Here is a 20,934-nt window from a genome sequence, read left to right on the forward strand (position 1 = left end):
TAGGCGAGGCCGCATCTAAACAATTCCCTCACTTTTTATTATTACGTTTTTTTTTTTTTTTTTCTAAATTTTTAAATATTATTTCCATTTAAGTATTATGTTAGCTTATTAATTTTTTTTTTTTTTTGCCACATGCAATTAAAACCGGCACTCATTTGTACTTGTGTGTTGCGTCAGCAACGCGGCAAAATTATCATTCTTTCTCCACTAGTGCCAGTAATTGAATATTAAACTTACGAAACAATAGTTTAAATAACTGAACACATTAAAAAATAAGTATAAAATTTAATAATAGTACAAAGGTATAATAATATTTAGTGTTGATTTTAGTTTAATAAAAATAAATTTCAAAAATTTTTGTCTTTAGCTTCGAATTAATAAATAAATCAATAAACTAAACTAAAAATAATATTTAAATCACACTAAAGTTTATAATATTGAGATTCTCGACCCGAGATTAAAATTATTTAAAGCCGTAAAGTTCATTTCAGTCTCGTCAATGATAAGTATCAATTGAGAGACAGAGAACTTTTAAATTTCAGTTGTGAATGAAAGAGAAAAAAATATTTTTGAAAAAATGTTAGAGAAAAAAATAAATAAACTAGGAGTTTAGTCGTAATTCTCAGACTCCTGTTGCACAAGTTTAAAACGACGTGGACTTTTAACCGCCATAGAGCCATGACCTTCTAGTGATAAGCGGCCTTTTGTTTGAAGGTACTTGGTAATGTATCGTGATATTAAAATTTGTGGTCTCTTCTGCCACTCTTCTAAGACTTCCTTAGGTGCCATTAACTGAGTACAAAAAAAAAGTAAGAAAAATCAAATATATATAAATAGTGTATTGTGTGACTAGGGATGAAACAAGACGATTTCAGACTAGGGTGACATCATCCGCAGTCTGAAATCGTGTTTTATCCTGAGTCACACACTATATTTTTCATGGAGACCTGCATCGGAACTTGAAGATACAGTGTCAGCAGCCAGTAAAAAACAAGTTAATTTCAAGCCGATGATAAGGAGAACTTTTAGAGAATGAGAAATATGTGATTTACAGTCACTTATTAAATAGTAAATAAGACAAAAATATTATTTTCACTGATTTTTTATTAATTTTATTTGGTTAATTAAAACTGTCACTTAAAAAATGAAATGAGTAAACTGAAGTGACAAGTAAACAAATGAGAGTAATAAGGCTGCAAATTAAGGTGATCCAAAAAATAACAAATTTTTTTTTTTCTCGGAAACAGGTTCAAAAGTTTCATTTACATAAAAAAAGACGCCTGTGAAAATTAGAGCTCTTAATATTAACATCAAGAGGTTCCTCATCGCACTTTTCTATTTACCATAAGAATAACATGAGAAAATTTTTTTTTAAGTCTTCTGATTTTTATAAGTAGCTAACGATGCGTCATAAGAATTGGCAGGTATTTTTTGTAGGTAATTGAATGCTCTTCAAAAAAAATTTCTTATCATTTTTCGATAAATCTATTTGTTCAAAAGTTATTTGAGGTTGAAGTCGAATTCATATTGAATTTTGAAATCTCTTTACATTTCCAGCGAAACTATCAGGCCTATTATAAAATATCACGGGACCTTTTTTGTAGACAATTTTATTCCCTAGAAGTTATTTTCAATAAAGTTTTTTCGAATTTCGCATTGTTTTCTCGTTATTTTTATTTTAATGTCATGCTCGTAAAAAAAATAGTCTTCTAATCGATTTTAAGAGCTTAACATTAAAATAATAATAACTAGAAAACAATGCGGAATTCGAAAGAACTTTATCAAAAATAACTTCTAGGGAATAAAATTGTCTACAAAAAAGGTCCCATGATATTTCGTAATAGGTCTGATAGTTTCGCTGGAAAAGTAAAGAGATCTCAAAATTCAATATGAATTCGACTTCAACCTCAAATAACTTTTGAACAATAGTATATTACACACCTAGGGAAGTAAAGTAAGAAATGTCTCAGATCGCATGTAATTGTTGGCCGAGGCGAAGCCGAGGTCAACAAACATGTGATCTGAGGCTTTCTTATTTACTTCCCGAGGAGTGTATACTATTTTTCTCCTCGACGGAGGCGGAAAGCGGCAACTTCGTTTTGCACAGCGGGACGAAAGTTGACGCTTTCCGCCCGGAGGTGAGAAAATAGATTTATCGAGAAATGATAAGAAACTTTTTTTGTAGAGCATTCAATTCCCTACAAAAATATGCCTGCCGATTATTCTTATGACACATCGTCAGCTACTTATAAAAATCAGAAGACGTAAAAAAAATTTTTCCATGTTATTCTTATGGAAAATAGAAAAGTGCGATGAGGAATCTCTTAATGTTAATATTAAAGGCTATAATTTTCACAGGTGTCTTTATTTATCTAAATGAAACTTTTATATATATAACTGACACCGGGCAGAAACATGCGTGTTTCTTCCCAAGAGAAGAAATACATGGGCAGAAACATGTGTGTTTCTTCCCAAGAGAAGAAATACGCATGTTTCTGCCCGCTGTATGAAGGTATTTTTAAATTACGAATTCACTAGCAGTTGTTTGCAGCTTCGGCTTGAAATTAGCTTGTTTCGACGGGCTGTAGAGACACTGAAACTTCAAGTTTCGATGCTGGTATCATGAAAAAATAATTATTAGTTTATTTGTTTACCTGATCGCCTTTCAGTCTGTCTAGCAACGTAACGCATACAATAGCAGACCTAATACCTGCGTGGTGTGTGAGCGCTGCGAAAGCTACAGCTTCCATTTCGATATTTACAACACCTGCTTTTTGTAACTTTTGAAGGTACTCCATTTTATCGTTCTCCGTAAATTCGCAGAATGCGCCGTCAAGACGACCTTGGCCTTCGTAAAAGTCGTGTGTACACATTGTTTTGCCGATCACTGTATCATAAGGATCTTCAGGATGCGCCATTGCATTCAACTCCTTTATTAATTGTTTGTCTAATTTTGCTGGCCGTCGAACCATTTTACCCAACACTGGCTGTAATTTTTAATTAAAATTTTAAATTTGTTTATTAGTTTTTTTTTTTCATTTATTCTCTGGTATATAGTCTTCATAAATTACTCTAATAATAACGGCAATAGCAGTACTATTTCGAACAGTAGTAAGTACACGGAGAAATTATTTATGTTTGCAATGCTATGGGACCATGTTGGCCACCTGACGATTAACATTAATAGAGTAACTATTACTGATTGTGTCACGATGTCCTCAAAACTACTAACTGCAGTTTAAAACAGTAGCTATTGCTGTCAGAGTAATTCTTACACCGAGAAAAATGGGCTTAAGAAATCTACCAATTTTTATTATGCTGTCGATCAAACTTTAAACAGAAAGTTGAGTTGCTAAAAAATTATTATGCTACGCCCGAGTCAAAAAACAAATTCTAGTTTAGTCCTCAAAAGCTTCAATTCCTTTGATGTTTTATTTGCCGCCCAGAAAGTAACTCTATTTTCCCGAGTCAAAAAACAAATCCTAGTTTAGTCCTCAAAAGCCTCAATTCTTTTGATGTTTTATTTGCTGCCCAGAAAGTAACTCTACTTTAGTACTAAAAATCCTCAATGAGAACTATGAGATCTAAATGCGAATAATTTATCGATTTTAAATTATAAGTAAGACCTCAAAATCCTCAACGAATGAAAAGTTATATTTCGGACTTTGAAAAATTTTAGATAGAAAAGGGAGGGGAGAGAACGTCGAATGAGACTTTTGAGGTTCAAATAGGGATAAAATTATTCCTGTACGTTTTGAGTATTTTGAGGCTCTAATCCAGATTATGTTATTCCAGTTTAGTGCTCAAAGTGGTAAAATAGGTCGTAACAACTACTTTGAGAACTAAGCTAGGATAACTTTCTATACTGCTGTCAATCTTAAAATTCTAAATTGATCCTCAAAAACCTCATTGAGAACTTTGAGCCTTAAATCCGAATTTGTTTTTTGACTCGAGTTAGCATTCAAAATCCTCAATGAGAACTATCAGGTCTAAACGCGAATAATTTATCGATTTTAAATTATAAAAAAACTAAGACCTCAAAATCTTCAACGAATGAAAAGTTATATGTCGGACTTTGAAAAAATTTAGATAGAAAAAGGGAGGAGAGAGAATACGTCGAATGAGACTTTTGAGGTTCAAATGCGGATAAAATTATTCCTTTATGTTTTGAGTATTTTGAGGCTCCAATCCAGATTATGTTATTCCAGTTTAGTATTCGAAGTGGTAAAATTGTCTAAATTAGGAATTAGAGTAGAAATGTAAAATTTTTCGAGGCTCACAACAATAATTACAGTGCAACATAATAATTTTTTGACGATACAACTTCCTGTTTAAAGTTTGGTCGACAGCATAATAAAAATCCGTACATTTTTTGTCTCCATTTTTCTCCGTGTACTCTATTAAATTTAAAATAGTTAAAATAGTGATTATTTACTGTTTACTAGTGACAAGTATGTCACTAATTCAAATAGTGATTGTCATGTGATTTTCACTAATGCGTTTTTAGAGAGTACAGTTCTATAAGATATTTTGTTATTTTGTATATTATATTAACTGTAATTTAGCTGTAATTTACGCTAAAATACCTATTTTAGGTAATAAACACTGGAATTTATAGTAAAATAACCGTGATTGGAAGCAAAAATACCGAAGATAATTACTGTAACATACAGGAAATGCGGCGTAATTTTACCGCAAATAGATATAAGTCAGTAATTTGCAGTATTTTATTATAAATTCGAGTCCGTTAGGGTAAGTATTAAAATGAGTAGGTGTATAAAGTAATAGAATACTTTTCGTACCACTTCGTAGTATGGTTTGAGCATTCCATCGACTGCCTCTTCACTTATAACGACTGTTCCACCTTCAAGGCCAACTCCACCGCATGTTCCGATTCTAATAAATATGGGATCACGAACTTTAGCATGATACATTAGTTTGATAACTTCGTGCAACAATATCCCTACGGATGGGATCCCCATTCCATGCTAGAAATAAAAATATTTTATCTAAATTATTATTATATTATGATTCTTATTTTAATAATATTATAAACATGTTTTGTTACTCTATAAATAATTATTTATATCAATATTTATTAACAATTATCGTTCGTAAACACTTTAATAATATTTATTTATTATCAAAACAAGTGAATAAAAACAAGAAATAAATTTAAACTTTTCTTAAACAAACAAAGTTAAAGTAAAAAAAAAAAACAAAGTACTTTAGATAAATAAATTATTCAAATAATAATAACGTAAACGTATTCATCATATTTTTAAAAAATTATGATTTTTCTAAAATCCCATGAATGATCACATTGAAATTAGTGACGCGATTTATAATCAATAATATAGTATTTATTATCCAAACATTTGTTTACGTGTATGAGTATGTTATTATTGATTAGTAATATGAGAAACTTGAGAACATATTGTTTGATTTCTGCCATCACTTTTACTCGCGTATATGTTTAATTTTTAGTGCATATTTTTCTCTGCTCCAGTAACTATTATGACAATGGTAAGATATAAAATTTCGTGGTAGTTTAAGTATCAATAAAAAATTATAAATAATTTCAATGCATACCACAATAGCACGGTAACAATTACTATGATAGCATGGTAAAGATTATTATAATATTATGGAAATATTTCACATACCGGATACCCTGGATTATATAGAAATTACTTACATAGAAACCCAGATTTCTGTATGAATTTCTCACAAAGAAATCCATACATCCAAGTTCTTATGTCAAGGTTCTATATGGGAATCCAGGTACCAACAGTTTCCTATGTGAATTTTCCACATGGCAATTCAGATATCCAGTTTCCTATGTGATGTTTCTACATGAGAATCCAGGTACCCGTGGTTTCCTATATGGGTTTTTATATAAATCCATATACTCCTTTATTAATTCCTATGGATTCTTACATAAATTTAAGAATTAAATTTCTATTGAATTCTTAAATTTATTCTTCTATATGAAATATACTAAATATTCTTCTATATTAAATTAATTCTTTTCTACACTGAGAAAATTAAATAATAGGAATTACTATCTAGTTATGGTAAAATTTTTTACCATCAATCCGATAGTAGTGAATACTATCTAGATGATAACATAATCTAGATTGTAACAATGATTATAAATATGGTGAATGTTACAATCTAGATGATTTATACAATCATCTAGATAGTATTCACTACTATCGGATTGATGGTAACAAATTTTACCATAACTAGATAGTAATTCCTATTATTTCATTTTCTCAGTGTATATGAATTCCTATGGGTTCCCATGCAATCCCACATGGATTTTTCTGATAAGGCATTCAAGTAAAATTAATAAATTTTATTCAATTTCTATGGCAATTATCCTTCAAAATCAATGAACTTGTTATCAATCGATACCATTATTATTTTATTATAATTCATTTTTAAATTATTAAAAACATACCATCAAGTATCAATTAAGATATAAGGTATGTTTTATTCAATATCAGCCATTCTTTGTTATTTAAACTGTCAATAATGATTGATATACTTACGCTGATTGATAAAACTGGACCAACTTTGTACATGGAATAGCGATAAGAGTACTGGCTGATATCCAGTAAAGTAGTACCAGTTGGAAGCTTGTGACCTATTTCTTTCATAATAAAATAGGCGAAGTTCTCCATCCGCTTTGGTGTTCCCCCCATGCAGACGAACTGTAAGTTAATAGAGAAAAAAAATAAGGTCAATTTATGCACGCATACTTATTGTTGTAAATGTATTTGAAAATGAAATTTAAACTCCAAGTATTTGAAAGTACTGTAAAATTAACGCTCTCGGTGATTGTTTATATAATTAAATTTTTTACGTAATTCATATTACAAAATAAGGATTAAATGTTAATCGTACGGAACATAATATCAGCTTATAAATTATGTCAGTGATTAAAATCACCATGTTTTTTATTTATTGGATTTTTAAATAGTTTTTATAGTGTAAGAAATTAAAAAAAATAAAAGTTAATTACACAATTTTAAATAAATAGAGTGATATCAACTTTAACCGAAATCAAGGCATTTAATACGATAACATTAAACTCGTTATTGCATATATTATTATTAAGATTTATCAATGGTCGTAATTTATTGCTAAAGAATTCGAGGACAATATTAAATGAAATGAGATAAAATAACATAATAACGACTTATACTAAATAAAAATAATTAAAGTTATGATAAACAGACGATAATGAACCGATTAGTGAATGACTTCTTGGTATTAAACATTTAATAATATAATTATTTATATACTGAATCAGGTTGCAGTGTATAGCCTTTTTCGGCCTTGTACACTTTTGCCTTTTATCTCGCAAACTGCTTACTTCTTCCTTCTGCCTTCATTGTGCGACGCTGGGCTAAGCGGTCACCCAACCAAGTAGCAATCATGCTCAATGATGCTTAACTCTGGTGATCACCCGAGCCACACGCTAATTATTTATATACTATTTTATTAGCTATTTATTTATACCTTAACATCACCAAACATTTCCACCAGGTCATGAGATCCACTTCCAAGAGCTAGATGATAAAGAATGTCTTGATCCATCAACTCAATATTTGGATTTCTGAGTCGGACTGATCCATCGCTGTATCTAAAAATAAAATTGGTTGAAAAATTAAATATTTATTACACTGTAAAAAATCGGGAGTGGTTGCAGAATTTAAGTCCGGATTCGACCCATCACTCGGTTCTGGAGTTTTTAAAAAAATCACTCCGAATATGGAGTAAATAAGATGATCCTGGAGTTAGCAGATAATTAAAAATTTTTGGATTTCTTTTTCAACAAATCAATCAGAAAAAAAAACAAAAATAAAAATATGCACTTGTAGAGAATTTAAAAAACTACAGGTGCAATTAAAAAAAAATTTTTTTTTATAATTTACTGTCTAAAATAAAATCCAAAAATTATTAGACGTCTGCTAACTTCAGTTTCATTAAATAAGGAGTTTGTTTTGTCAGCTGAGTGATTTCGGAGTGATCTGGATTTTATTTAAATCTGCATTCACTCCGATTCAGAGTTTTAGTATTGAAATAAACTCCCCTTCGGAATAAATTTCACTCCGAGGATATAAAATAAATAAACAGTCATTCACTCCGTATTTAATCCGCGTTCACTCCGCAAATTTTTTACATCAGTGAACTTAATTTACAAAACAATTATCGCAAATATAAATAATTAATAGAATACCGATAAAATATCAATTCATTAATCCTATTACGAGTCAAATTAATCCACTAGAATTTATTACGCATAATTTCTACTTAATTTACTAAAGTAAATTATTGTTCCTAGTTTATTACGAAGAATAACTTTAATTTAATTTAAAACTGTACAAAAGACTGTAATTTTATGTAATTAAGTTAAAAGTGGCTACTTTTTCTTTAAAATAAAAGTTTTTTCAAGTTACCCGGACACTAACGAAATATATAAAAGTTTAAATGTTATAAAAGAAAGGAAAACATGAAACAAATTTTGACCCAGAATAAAAATAACGGGAAAAAAAAAACTATTATTTAGTCTTAGGAATAAAGTGTTCGTTTTAAATTTATTTTTTCTATTAAATATTCAAATTTACGCCGCGTAAAAAAATTAAATTTTTAAAAATACTTTCGATACTGAAAAATATTTCAATTGAATTCAATAATTTATTGAATGAAAATTTTGAATTTGTAAATGGTCTTATACTTCGTTATTTATTTACGTTTTATAATTTTAACTCATACCTAACAATGCTATCAACTTTTTCCGCAATACTTCCTTCCTTCTCTGAATGTGATTCACAATCATTTGAAATTTTCAGTTGACAAATATGAGTATTCAACTCGTCTTCAGATAAATTATTGCACGTGCAAGTCGGCATTTTTATATAAATAACTAAATTTAGTTTAATAACAACAGTATTCACAAAAAATCATTAAAGTTTCTAATAGTTAATTTATAAACTCGATGGGTTTATAGTTTAATTAAAACTTTAAAAGTTTAGTTGATTTAATAAAGGCTTAAACGACTACAATATTACTATATACAAATATACTGGCGCGCTTCGAATGAACTTGTTCGATTGTGACGGTAGGTTTTATAACACACCCCACTTTTTCCAATTCTTTCAATGTCCTTCACTTCTTCACAATTATATTTCCCCACTGGTTTGACTACCGTTATTATATTTATTATTTTGATTTTTCTTGCAGTTGCAGTGTTTACTTTATTCTATACTCCGAATGCTACATAATATTTCATTTGTTCTGCTATGAAAAATAAAAAACTCTATTTTTTTTTCTTCTTTCTTTTGGCAACATAATTTTTTTCAATTGAATTTATTTTTATGTTATGCCCCTCTGCTCTATATATACATTTGCAACAATTAGTTTTTTGTTTTTTTAATTATTATTTTTACTATTTAGTACACGGAGAGAAATTTATGGTAACCGTTCCAGTGGAGAGAAAAAAATAGTTCTGATTCCTATACTACCATGGTAACCATTACTATGTTACATAGGAATGAAGATTTCTGTGAAAAACCTGCGTGAATATGCTGGAAAATATCTTTAGAATTGTGGAAAAAATATGAATGATAGCTCATTCGATACGAAAACAAATTTTGAGCAAGATGAGTTTTTCATTTTTTTTATTTATCAAAATTTCAATTTTTTATTAACAAAAAACATAAACAAAATAAAGAATCTTAGATTTTTGTTAATAACTCAATAACTATAAGCGATGTCGAAAATCTAAAAAAAAGATTTTTCAAGAGGAGGAAATTTCTAAAAAAAAGTCTCGACTCCCGGAATTCTAGCTCTATGAACATGAATTTTTATTTAATGCTGAAAATCGAATTCTGCGCGACTGATATCTTACTCTAACCTCAACACGCCAATATGACAGCAGCCACGCGGAATCTGATTTTCAACATAAAATAATAATTATTGGTTATGGAGCTAGAATTCCGGGAGTCGAGACTTTTTTTCAGAAATTTCCTCCTCTTTAAAGATCTTTTTTTAGATTTTCGATATCGCTTATAGTTATTGAGTTATTAACAAAAATCTAAGATTCTTTATTTTGTTTATGTTTTTTGTTAATAAAAAATTGAAATTTTGATAAATTAAAAAAAATGAAAAACTCATCTTGCTCAAAATTTGTTTTCGCATCGAATGAGGTATCACTCATATTTTTTCCACAATTCTAAAGATATTTTCAAGCATATTCACGCAAGATTTTCACAGAAATCTTCGTTCCTATGTAACATAGTAATGGTTACCATGCTAGCATAGGAATCAGAACTTTTTTTTTTCCCTCCGTGTACGTTTATGAAATATCATCCCATACCGTTATGGTAATGAATACATGAAATTATGGGATATAGGCCCATACTTTCTGGGAAAAGTTCCCATAAGTATGAGAATAATTCTTATCATTATGATAACAGTTCCCATATCGCATGTGAAAGAATTATGGTAATGGTTACCATAATATTATGGTAACGATTACTATAATAGATGGGTGCGGTTCCTATAATCAACATTTCAAAAAAACCGGTTATCATGCATTATGGGAACCATTCCCATAATATATTGTAATTGTTGCCATAAATTTCTCTTCATGTAGATTTCATAGAAACCTAACTATTGCATTTGTCCTCATGGTGCAAATTTTCAAGATTTTGTTATAGACTATAATAATTAGTCGAGTAGGTTCCAAAAATACCATTGGTTCAAAAGTTTATATAAATACACGGTTAAAAATATTGTGTATATGTGTTGAAAACGGTCCATGTTAAATTTTTGTGCTGACAATTTTGTATGAAATCAACACATTTCATAGTTTTACTTTAAAATTGTTAGTTGGTCTACTAATTAACGCTTTAAAAGTGTTACTTAGTACAAAAATCGATAACTCATATTTTCATCATACCTGCGCCGAAAATTTAAGCTTTAAGGTGCAGGTCTGGTGAAAAATCGTATAGACACCACGAAGGAAGGTGGGACTTGCCTTTGGCTCGAGTGGGCAATTATACACGTGGGTTGGAATGTCCTACTTTCCTCCCTCGGTGTGTAATATACTATTTATGTGAGTAAATCAGCTGGGAACGAGTAAGCATTAGCAGAACACATCTCATTGCTTCACAATTGAGTTGTGCAATAGATAATATAATTTTCAATAATTTTATCCAATTGATAATTATTCATAAACAATTTGATATATATATTCTATGTATAACCGTATCTGTTCATGCATAATTATATATAAATACGTATATGATCAGATCTGGCTCATTGTCGGTGCTAGTCATACAATCATGATTACACGGAAAAAAAGTTGCGGTTCTTCTAACCACAATATTGTAGTAGCGAGTACTCTAATATGTAGTAAAGGATACTACATAAATAGTACTGACATTACTACACGTGTGGTTGAGGTTATTCCAAGTTGGAGTTGGCATTTCTTTACTCTAATTTGGAGTAACCTCAACTACAGCTGCTGTTATAGCAACTACAATTTTTTTTATGTGTATAGATATAACCATTTTGGTTTGACAGAATGTTTTTGCAACCTATTGGCTGAGTGCACGAAAATACTAATACTATTAAACTATCAGTGTAAGTCGTATACATGCATAATGACAGCGCCACCAAAAAAAAAGACCGGAACTTTTTTGCGGATATTCGTATGCGCAATACACACTTATTTATGTAGTAGTTATACATGTGCGCACATGGCCAATACTGCAATAATTGAAACTTGTATACTAATAAAGATAGTGTACAATCTAGAATAATTAATTTAGTTGTCAAAAATGTAATTACAACCTCATTGGCTCAAAAATATCTGATTCGAAACAGGAAAACCGCACTTATAATGCGATTTGTAGTTTGGAAATCGGAACACCGTAAGCGTAACTTTGATTTATTAATTTTTTTGTATCCCATTAAAGCTTTCACTAATTATCCACCATGTTTATAAACAATGCTAATTATATTATATTAATAAATTTTTAAAATTGTTTTTCATTATTATTTTTTTTTTTTTTCAATAAAAAAATTATAAATTATGACTCGAATAAAATGTAGTTGCTATGTCAATATATTAAGGGTGTGGCATATATATTCTTATTGAGGTCTTTTATTAAAATTCTAGGGGTGTAAAAAGTGACAAAGTATAAAAATGAGGGTAGTGCGTGACTTTCTTCCTATTTAGTTTTCCGTTTTCTCCGGTATAGATAAATCTAAAAATACACCCCAGTCACACATTTTGTTATAATTAAAACTAAACTTATAACGTAACATAAAAATACTTTAAATTGATTGGATTTTTCTATGTATCTATAATAGAATTGAAGGAAAAAAAAACTTTGAAATCTAATAATTTTTTATAAATGATTAAAAAATGTGTCTTTATTTGCGAAAAGTAATAAATTTTCTTTCTCATGTTATTTGATTAGCGGATGTTTTTTGAGAATCATAAATTTTCATTGTATATGAGTCGTTTTTGAAACTCGTATCAATTATTTACTATTAATTATCGGGTTATTTATAAACTATTCGTATTGATAACTCATTTAAGCTTTAGAAAATTTATAGAGATTTAAAAAAATATCTTTTGTGCTTTAAGTAAACTCTTATTAATAGACGAAGATCGATTGAAAACTGTTGCCAACCAATCAATTCAACCTTTTGTTATTTTACATTTAACTCAATGTAGTAATATTTAGATGGACTATTTTTATTCATATCTATATCCATTATGGGACTCTGAGTAAGAGTAAAATAAATAAAAAAGTATATGAAAAGTAGATAGACACAAATAATTAATTTTCAATTTTGAAAAGTTATTTTGAAACATATTACCAAATTTTATTAATTTAATGTTTTCCACTTTATAATATAAGTCATATTAATTATTCGACATAGTAAATATAAATCGAACAAATTTTCATTAATTAATATCCCCGATTAAGAGAAACGATTCAAAATGATTAGAAATAGAGCGATTCAATTTTACTATTACATAGATACACATTCATAATTGAGTGAATAGTTTTGTTTAATCAGGGATGATTGATTTTTATTCTTTCACTTTTTTCTCAATGTTATAAAAAATAATTAAATTTTTCAATCGTTAAAAAATCAGTTTAATTAATTTACTAAAGCTTCTATTGATTAAATTATTTTTCTCTATAATTAATATGTTAGAGAACAAATACTACTAAGTAGTAAAAATAGAACATTGAAAACGTTGATGTAAAAAAAATAAAAAAGATTTTACTGTAGAATTATTTTCGATATTCTATATGTCAAATGCGTTCACATGTCAACGATTCATGCTTACTGAGAGCCATTTAAAAAATTAAATAAAAATAGAATATTATATTTATATCTATATATATTTGTATATGTCATACTAAACATCATTGGAAACCAGTTTATCATATTTACTCATCTACATATGACACTTGACTCTAATGTCAAACGTATGTTTTTAAAATTAATGAAAGAACATAAAATTTATTATTATTAATTAAATTTAATTCAAAGATGACTCGAAAACTAATTACTGCATCTTTTAATCAACAATTATTTTATCGATCTTTAACACATTTTACAATAATAGACATAAATTACGATAAAATTAAAAGAAAAGAACAAAAATTCACTACATCCCTGATGTAAATTTTTTGGACTTTTCTCTGAAAAACTCTGAAAACTCTTTAGAACTTTAAAACTGAGTTTTTCAGAGAAAATTCCGAAAAATTTCCACCAGGGATAACTGGAATAAAAAAAAAATAACGCTGAACTAAAGGGGTATAAGTGACAAAAAAATTATTTTTCTAACGTTTATTTTGAAAAAGTAAAATTTCATTCTCAAATCCGCTTTCAGTTGAAAGAAATTTTTGTCACTCATTCCTCTTAAGTTCTAACTTGTTAAAATTATTTAATAATTTATAAAAAAACTTACTCGTCAACTTCATCTTCTTCAAGTAAAAGACTCATGATTTATTTATTTATTTATAAATATTAAAACTTTGGCAGAATTTATATTTATTAGATTTTTAACGAAAAATTTAAACTTCTTTGGCAGTGATTTATTCCATGAATTTTATTTATAATATTTTATATTTATTACTAAAAAGTATTTAGTGAAATTAAAAATTTACAGATACAGAGTTTATAGTTTTTATTATTCAAATAAACAATCGATAACACTTGTAATTGAGTGCGATACGAAAATTAAAGAAGATAATTTTTGTTACTATTAAGGGTAATAGGGAACTTGGTATATTAGTAAAGTGTTACAGACACTGTCATCGTACGTAAGGGCACTTGTATTGAAAATTAGAGAGAAAATAAAAAGGGGGATCGCGCATGCGTTGATCCCCACTTTTTGAATTCGCATGAGCAGAGAAAATAAGGCATGAGTAAAGATTAAAGATTCTTCCAACCATCCCTTAACTTGTAAGCTGTAAATTTACACTTTATGTAAACCAACCCCAAAATTTTGAATTACTATTACGGTATTGTCCAATAACTTATTGTTTTAGTTGATAAAATATTTTTTAACAGTATAACTTTTGTCATTCGTACTATTTATATTTATATTTATATTAATAAGAAGAATTTGCAGTCAATAAATTGATTAGTCTAGCGGCCTTGAATAGGGGTGCATTCGGAAATGCTCTAGCTCTAGATCTAGCCAAGCGTTGCCATGTAGCGAGAGCGGGAGCATTTCCGAATGCACCCTAATTGATATAATTATTGACACAAATAATTTTTAACAAAATGATTAAATTTCAATTTTGAAATTTCGCGCCGTTGGCGCTACTGCGCGTCACTGTATTTGACGTTCAAATTTTTGCTAAAGTAGGGGCGGTCGATGAATCGCAAAGTCTATTGTTTTGTATCAACTGACGGTTCGATAGCGACAGTCAGTATCATCGACAATGGCAGTTGTAGTCCAGATCTTTCTTTACGTTTGAATTGAAACACAGTATTGCTGTGAATGGCTGACTGGAATAATTTGTTTGTACGAGAGTATTTAAAACTGACCTATGACTCAATTCTTTCCAGAAAACCATTAGATGACTGCATCATACCACTTTACTTTTTTTATCCTCATGTAATGAAGATGGTTTCTAGAGCTTTGCAGAAAAAAAAAGTCGACAAGTCGTTAATCAGTTTCTGTTTGGAGTTGATGGCTGTCTTAGTCCATTGCAGTGACTATCAAACTCTAAAGAAGACGTTTGAGTATGTATTTATCATTATAATACAGTTGAAACTCTATTTAACGAAAAACTCGATATAACGTAGAAAATACCAAAGTTTGTTTGGTTTGCATTATTATCCCTATACTTATACACTCTATATAGCGTCACAGACACTCTTCTTAACGAAATAATCCGCTTAACTTCAAATGCAGTAATCGACTTAAAACCATAAATATTTCTAGGAAATATTATAAACTGAGTATTGTAATTACCAAAGTAAATGTATATTACTATACACAGAAAATATCGTTTGATTTCTATGCTTCTCGTTTACATTCTTACAGCCTTAGGTCTTTCAGATCACGAAGTATAGATACAAGGAGTCCGAACGTAATGTTGAACGAATGGTCTCTATTTAGGGGACAGATTTTTTGTCGGTAGAGCGCGCCACTTTTCATGAAGTACTCGTTTAAATCCTTACGCGGGAAGTTTTGTTACTATTGACAGCTGTGGAAAAGAATGTTCTAAGAAATGTGGAATTAAATAAAAGTTTTAGAAAATTCTTAGAAACTCTTCAAGTTTTGTAAGCCCAATAATATAGAGAACGTTAAGAGAAAATCTACAAAGCTAAAAACGTGTGGTATTAATGAATAATAATATATTAATTAGCAGAGACTATCCCATTTTATTCAATGAAAAAAATATAGATGAATGCTGAGAAAAAATTATTTAAATAAATAAAGTTAGTAACTACAGATAATCTTAATAAATTTAATAGTTAAAATATTTAAAAAAATTGCCAAATGCCAATTAATTTCAGTATTACGATAATAATAAAATATACTTATGAAAAAATTTAATTAACAAGTTATTATCAAACATATTATTTATTAAAATAGCATAAGTTACAAACAAAACATGTTTAATACTTATTAATAGTCAACGCGAGTTAATGAAATTTAGAAATCTTTCGAGATTTTTTAGATTTTACTTTTCTCTCTGTAGGACTTTTATTAAAACATTTGACTAGAAAATGCCCCCGCATTATTAAAAAATTATTAATTATTTTTTTTGTTAATTCTTTCTTATGCTCATCACACCCAACAAAAATAGAGATATTTTTTTTAGAAACATCATCTAGTATTTCAAACATTGTGTCAATATTAACTGTTTTTGTCCCAACTACCATTAACACAACTTCTTCTAAACTTTTAATTAAATTAAATAATTGTTCACTAGGATAAATCAACGCACCTTTATCCATCAATTCTATAAATTTGTCATGAGCCTTCACTACTCTTGACTGCATAGACTCTGTGCAATCAAAGCATTTCGAAAACCGACCTGTTTTACGGGCTACATATCCCGCAATGTAGGAAATCACATAGTTGCTAGTTTGAGCAACATCATAATCATGTTCATATCTTGAGTCCACCGAGTTCAAAGACAGTTTATTGTTATTATCATCACCCTCATAATCACTTTTAGTGTTATCAAAATTATCATAGTCGTTATCACTATTTGTGCAATAATAATTATTATTATTATCATCATCATTATTAATAATGTCATTTTTATAGCCATTAACATCATTAATATTATTATTATTATTATTATTATTATTACTATTATTATTGTTGTCACTTGCATTATTAGAACCTGTATGCTCATCGCCAGTCTTCGCTTCTGTACTACTGGGATTTCTAGATGCATTTTCAATGATAGAATCAATTTTTTTACTCCAGCTTTCTTTGTTCACATTGCATGCTTCAAACGATTATCTGGTCTGCATTAATGAACCTAATAATTCTCCTGCAGTCACATTGGATCCTTTTTTGTGTATTAAGTTTTAAACTTCAAGCACATACATAAATATATCACGCTTTTTCAAATTCACAGTGTTTGAAAGAGCCCTATCTCATGTCAATTATTAGCAATTAATATTTTTTAGTTGCAAGATGTTACTTAGAAATTAAATAAAAACAAAACTTTACCGTGTGAACAACCCGATTAAGCTTTCTGCGTTGTAAAATATAGCGATGTTTGAAATTCATCCATCGAGCATCATTATTTGTTGTCTCCGTCTTACGTTTTTGAATCAAACGTCTCAATTTTCGGCAAGTAATACATCTGTACTCCACAACTTTTTTTTTATACCTTTCCTCCGGCAATAATATACCTGTACAAGTGACTGAACATCTATAAAAATAAAACATTAAGATTCAGTTACATGTTAAAAACGGTACTTGACATTTTAATTACTAAGTAGTGATAGCATTAGTTATTATAAAATAATGTGTCTAAATTAACGGTTACTTCTTGTCATTGTATCCAGTTCCACTGCAGAAAAAGCTATTTTCTAAAGATATTAATAACTGCCAAATACAAGCAATTGATGAGATATTTACATTCATATCAATAACGATATTAGTTTTTGCATTCATTATCTATAACATAAGAAAAATTTTAATACTATTTAAATAATTAAATTAAGTCTGATTATTGCTATTGAAGCTTCTTACCGTTACATTTAAATCCATATCAATTTTTATATGACAAACTAATTCCAGTTTCGAGCTTATATATGACAACGAAATAAAAGAATTTTTTATGAATGTCCAACTCCAATTTTTACGTAGTGGCTGAGTTTCAAAAATTTCTTTGATTGAATAAAAAGAAAACTCCTCAGTCTTATTTATAACCAGCAAATTGTCATTTTCAATAGCAGTATTTGCACCGTCAGGAAAATTCGTGTTTACTAAATTTATATTTTCAGGTTTAACTACTTCATTTATAATTTCATGAACGGTACTTGTTTCAACTGAATTAAAACTACAGTCACCAATTATTGCGTGGTCAATTATATCAGAAGTGTTTGGAAGCTCATTATCTGATAACAAGCTATTATTATTGTCATTGCTGTCATTAATAATATTTGACTTTGGCTCAGCTTTCTTCTTCAAATGAACTTTCTGATATTCATACACGTATATACTACCATCTTTCAAAATCTCTCGATCACTTTTAATCACATCCTCTGGATTAAAATGTAATTCACAAATAAAACTGGTAGCTTTCAATTCTTGGCCCAGAGCAGAAATCCATTTATTACGCAATTCTACATCCTTCAAAAAAAATTTATTTACATACTTAAAAAAATAAATAAAAATACAAAATTTTTTGAATATTAGTTAAAAATTATACAAGTTTATAAATTAATTATTAATTACACGAATTTTTAACATATATTATTTTGAGGTTACTCACTTTTGGTACTTTAAATAAAGCCACTTTTCGTACACTTTTACTTGCCATTCGGCCACTAACACAACCATGAACAGCACAACACCTTCCCATTTTTTTTATGACTGCTAATTTTAAATAAATAAATTTATATTTTATATTTAAATAAATTAAACATTCGCGAGCCAATGCGTGTTACGTGTAATAATAATAATAGCATCGGTACGTCCTAAATTCTAGCGCAGCCAGTAGCACAAAAGAGAACTAAGATCTGGGTTTACTGTTGTGACCATTAATACTATGGAAAAGCCTATTGGCAGGGTGTGGAGTATAGGGTGGGGACAATCGAATCGATTGTAGCGCCTGCAGTGGACGAAATACGCGTTAAATCGCACTTGTCTTGTGAATAGTTAAATGAAAGCAATGTTAAAAAATAAGAACAAGTAGTTGTTGTGTTGTTAATTGCAAAAATACTGACAGAAATAGTAATTGCAAGTTTTATACATTTCCATCCATGATATTCATCTTTGGCTAAAAATTATTACGGGGAATTTTTTAAATTACAAATTTTTAACCCAAAGTATTTTTAATTGTTGAGTTTTAAAATTAAAAATTACGAATAATTTAAATCACTTCAATTTCTTTACTTAATGCAAATTAATAATTTTAACTTTGAAAAAATTATAATTATAATTATTTTAACTCATTTGTTATTATGACTATTATTGTTGTTATTATTATTATTACAAGCTAACCTTATGTCGTTCAAAATATTATTTATTTTGTATTTATTAAAATTTTTTATACTTATTTTTTTCAGTACAATCTACTCTATATTTTTCCACCTTTCAAATGTGGTATCACACATATATTTCGCAATCTTTAAAAATTTTAATTATTTGTTTATAAAAACTTTCCGTATTCTCTCTGTGCTTTTTGAGGATGATTTAATGCGGTCGACAGATGTCGTTTTCGTCGCGCACCTTGCCAATACCGTTCGGACTCCTTGTATCTATACGTCGTGTTTCAGATCTTCAAGCTTTCATTATGGCTACTAAAAGAAAGGCTTGATGTGTAGATGAAAAAGTTTCTGTGATTCGAGCCATCGGAAATGGTGAAAAAAAAGTGAAAGTATTTTTTCCAGCTAATACAACTAGTGTCCTACATCCAATGGACCAAAGTGTAATTAAAAGTCTCAAAAGTCATTACAGAAAAAGGTTATTGATGGAGCTTACAGAGTCGGACGAAAAAACTTCGATCAACATGTTGCATGCCGTTAATTTTTTATCCAAGGCCTGGGAAGAGGTAACACCAACCACTATACAGCACTCTTTTCTTTATGCAGGGTTTTGTGCTAGTTCTCCGGAATTTGAGCACACGATTGAATGTGACAACGAGCATTCCCTGATCGAATGGAGTCAACAATTCGACTTAGACAGTTACATCGAATTGGGCAGTTATATCGAGGCTGATGAAAATCAAGCCGTTACAGCTACTCTTACTGATAGAGAAATTCTCGATTCAGTGAGAGCAAAAGAAGAGGAACAAGGTGATGAATGAGAAGAAGAAGAACCAGCTGACGTTGAGTTGAGCATTGACGAAGCATTGAATGCCGCTAAATTATTGGAAAAATTTTTTTTATTTAATGAAGATAATCCGACAATATCGCAAGATATAAATAAAATACAAAAAAGGATTCAGTTAGTATATGCAAGGAAAAATGAAGAGTTCCTCGAAGCGATGAACCAGCTGTTGAAAGTACAAAACCACCAAAGAAAAAATTCTGACTAAGACGACAATGATTCTGACGATTTCAACGATTCTGGCGATTTCAACGATACCGACGAAGAAATGACATCAAAACCAGATGACAGCATAAAAAATACAAGATCTAGTCCTTATTATAATGATATTTTACAAATTAAAATGCGAGTTGAAGTAGTTGCTAGACGGTGTACTAAAAAATTTGTCAAAAATACTAGCCAATGCTTGGAATTCGCCAATTATTTAATAGAGAAATGATATCAGATATTACCTTTGGTCAGTAATCATAAACTCTGATAATAACATTTATGTAACAGTACTGCGGAAAATCATTTTAAGCAAGTGAAAGCCGAAAAAGAACTGCGCTGAAAAGTCGGATTTTTTATTGACAATCGTTATTTGGCCATAACATCTGCGTATAAAGAGTTACATTTATCCAAGCCTTCGGTTTATACAAGAAAACGATCTTGTCCTATAATAAATGAGCCTGATAATTTATTATCAATGGAAGGCCGGAAAGACTGTAAAAAAAAAAAAAAAACAATTAGATCAATTTATCATCAGAAATCCAAAAAACTGCAGAGCGTTTGTAATTTTGAAACTGATTTTTAATGATAATTCTATGATTGGAAATCGAGATTATTATTATTATTTTAATGATAGT

The 20,934-nt window shown here is 29.2% G+C and overlaps 2 protein-coding genes across 3 annotated transcripts; both read right to left on the reverse strand.

Annotated features, from left to right (window-relative positions):
- Positions 1 to 271: 271 nt before the first annotated feature.
- On the reverse strand, positions 272 to 14,162 carry LOC130664995 (uridine phosphorylase 1). 2 transcript variants are annotated; one of them, XM_057465229.1, is made up of 6 exons: positions 14,018 to 14,162; positions 7,531 to 7,654; positions 6,558 to 6,719; positions 4,803 to 4,988; positions 2,655 to 2,987; positions 272 to 792 (listed from the first exon to the last, which is right to left on the reverse strand). In XM_057465229.1, exons 1-6 carry the CDS (start codon positions 14,050 to 14,052, stop codon positions 610 to 612), a joined length of 1,023 nt encoding a protein of 340 aa, XP_057321212.1. In that variant the 5' UTR covers positions 14,053 to 14,162; the 3' UTR covers positions 272 to 609. The 2 variants fall into 2 exon arrangements, with proteins under 2 accessions (XP_057321212.1, XP_057321210.1); XM_057465227.1 differs by lacking the exon at positions 14,018 to 14,162 and adding an exon at positions 8,788 to 9,114.
- A 2,858-nt stretch (positions 14,163 to 17,020) lies between these two features.
- On the reverse strand, positions 17,021 to 18,786 carry LOC130664996 (uncharacterized). The gene is made up of 5 exons (XM_057465230.1): positions 18,531 to 18,786; positions 17,786 to 18,388; positions 17,580 to 17,710; positions 17,258 to 17,462; positions 17,021 to 17,176 (listed from the first exon to the last, which is right to left on the reverse strand). Exons 1-5 carry the CDS (start codon positions 18,618 to 18,620, stop codon positions 17,141 to 17,143), a joined length of 1,065 nt encoding a protein of 354 aa, XP_057321213.1. The 5' UTR covers positions 18,621 to 18,786; the 3' UTR covers positions 17,021 to 17,140.
- Between the last annotated feature and the right edge of the window lie 2,148 nt (positions 18,787 to 20,934).

This window comes from Microplitis mediator, chromosome 3 (genome assembly GCF_029852145.1).
Source record: "Microplitis mediator isolate UGA2020A chromosome 3, iyMicMedi2.1, whole genome shotgun sequence".
Lineage (NCBI taxonomy): Eukaryota > Metazoa > Arthropoda > Insecta > Hymenoptera > Braconidae > Microplitis > Microplitis mediator.

Coding starts and splice junctions, on each gene's coding strand:
- LOC130664995 (XM_057465227.1), bottom strand. CDS start 8,924: ATGCCGACTTGCACGTGCAATAATTTATCTGAAGACGAGTTGAATACT. Junction 2,988..4,802: donor TCAAACCATACTACGAAGTG/GTACGAAAAGTA, acceptor TAAAAATTACAG/CCAGTGTTGGGTAAAATGGT. Junction 793..2,654: donor ACAGACTGAAAGGCGATCAG/GTAAACAAATAA, acceptor TTTTGTACTCAG/TTAATGGCACCTAAGGAAGT.
- LOC130664996 (XM_057465230.1), bottom strand. CDS start 18,620: ATGGGAAGGTGTTGTGCTGTTCATGGTTGTGTTAGTGGCCGAATGGCA. Junction 18,389..18,530: donor CTTTATTTAAAGTACCAAAA/GTGAGTAACCTC, acceptor TTTTTTTTGAAG/GATGTAGAATTGCGTAATAA. Junction 17,463..17,579: donor ACTGGATACAATGACAAGAA/GTAACCGTTAAT, acceptor TTATTTTTATAG/ATGTTCAGTCACTTGTACAG.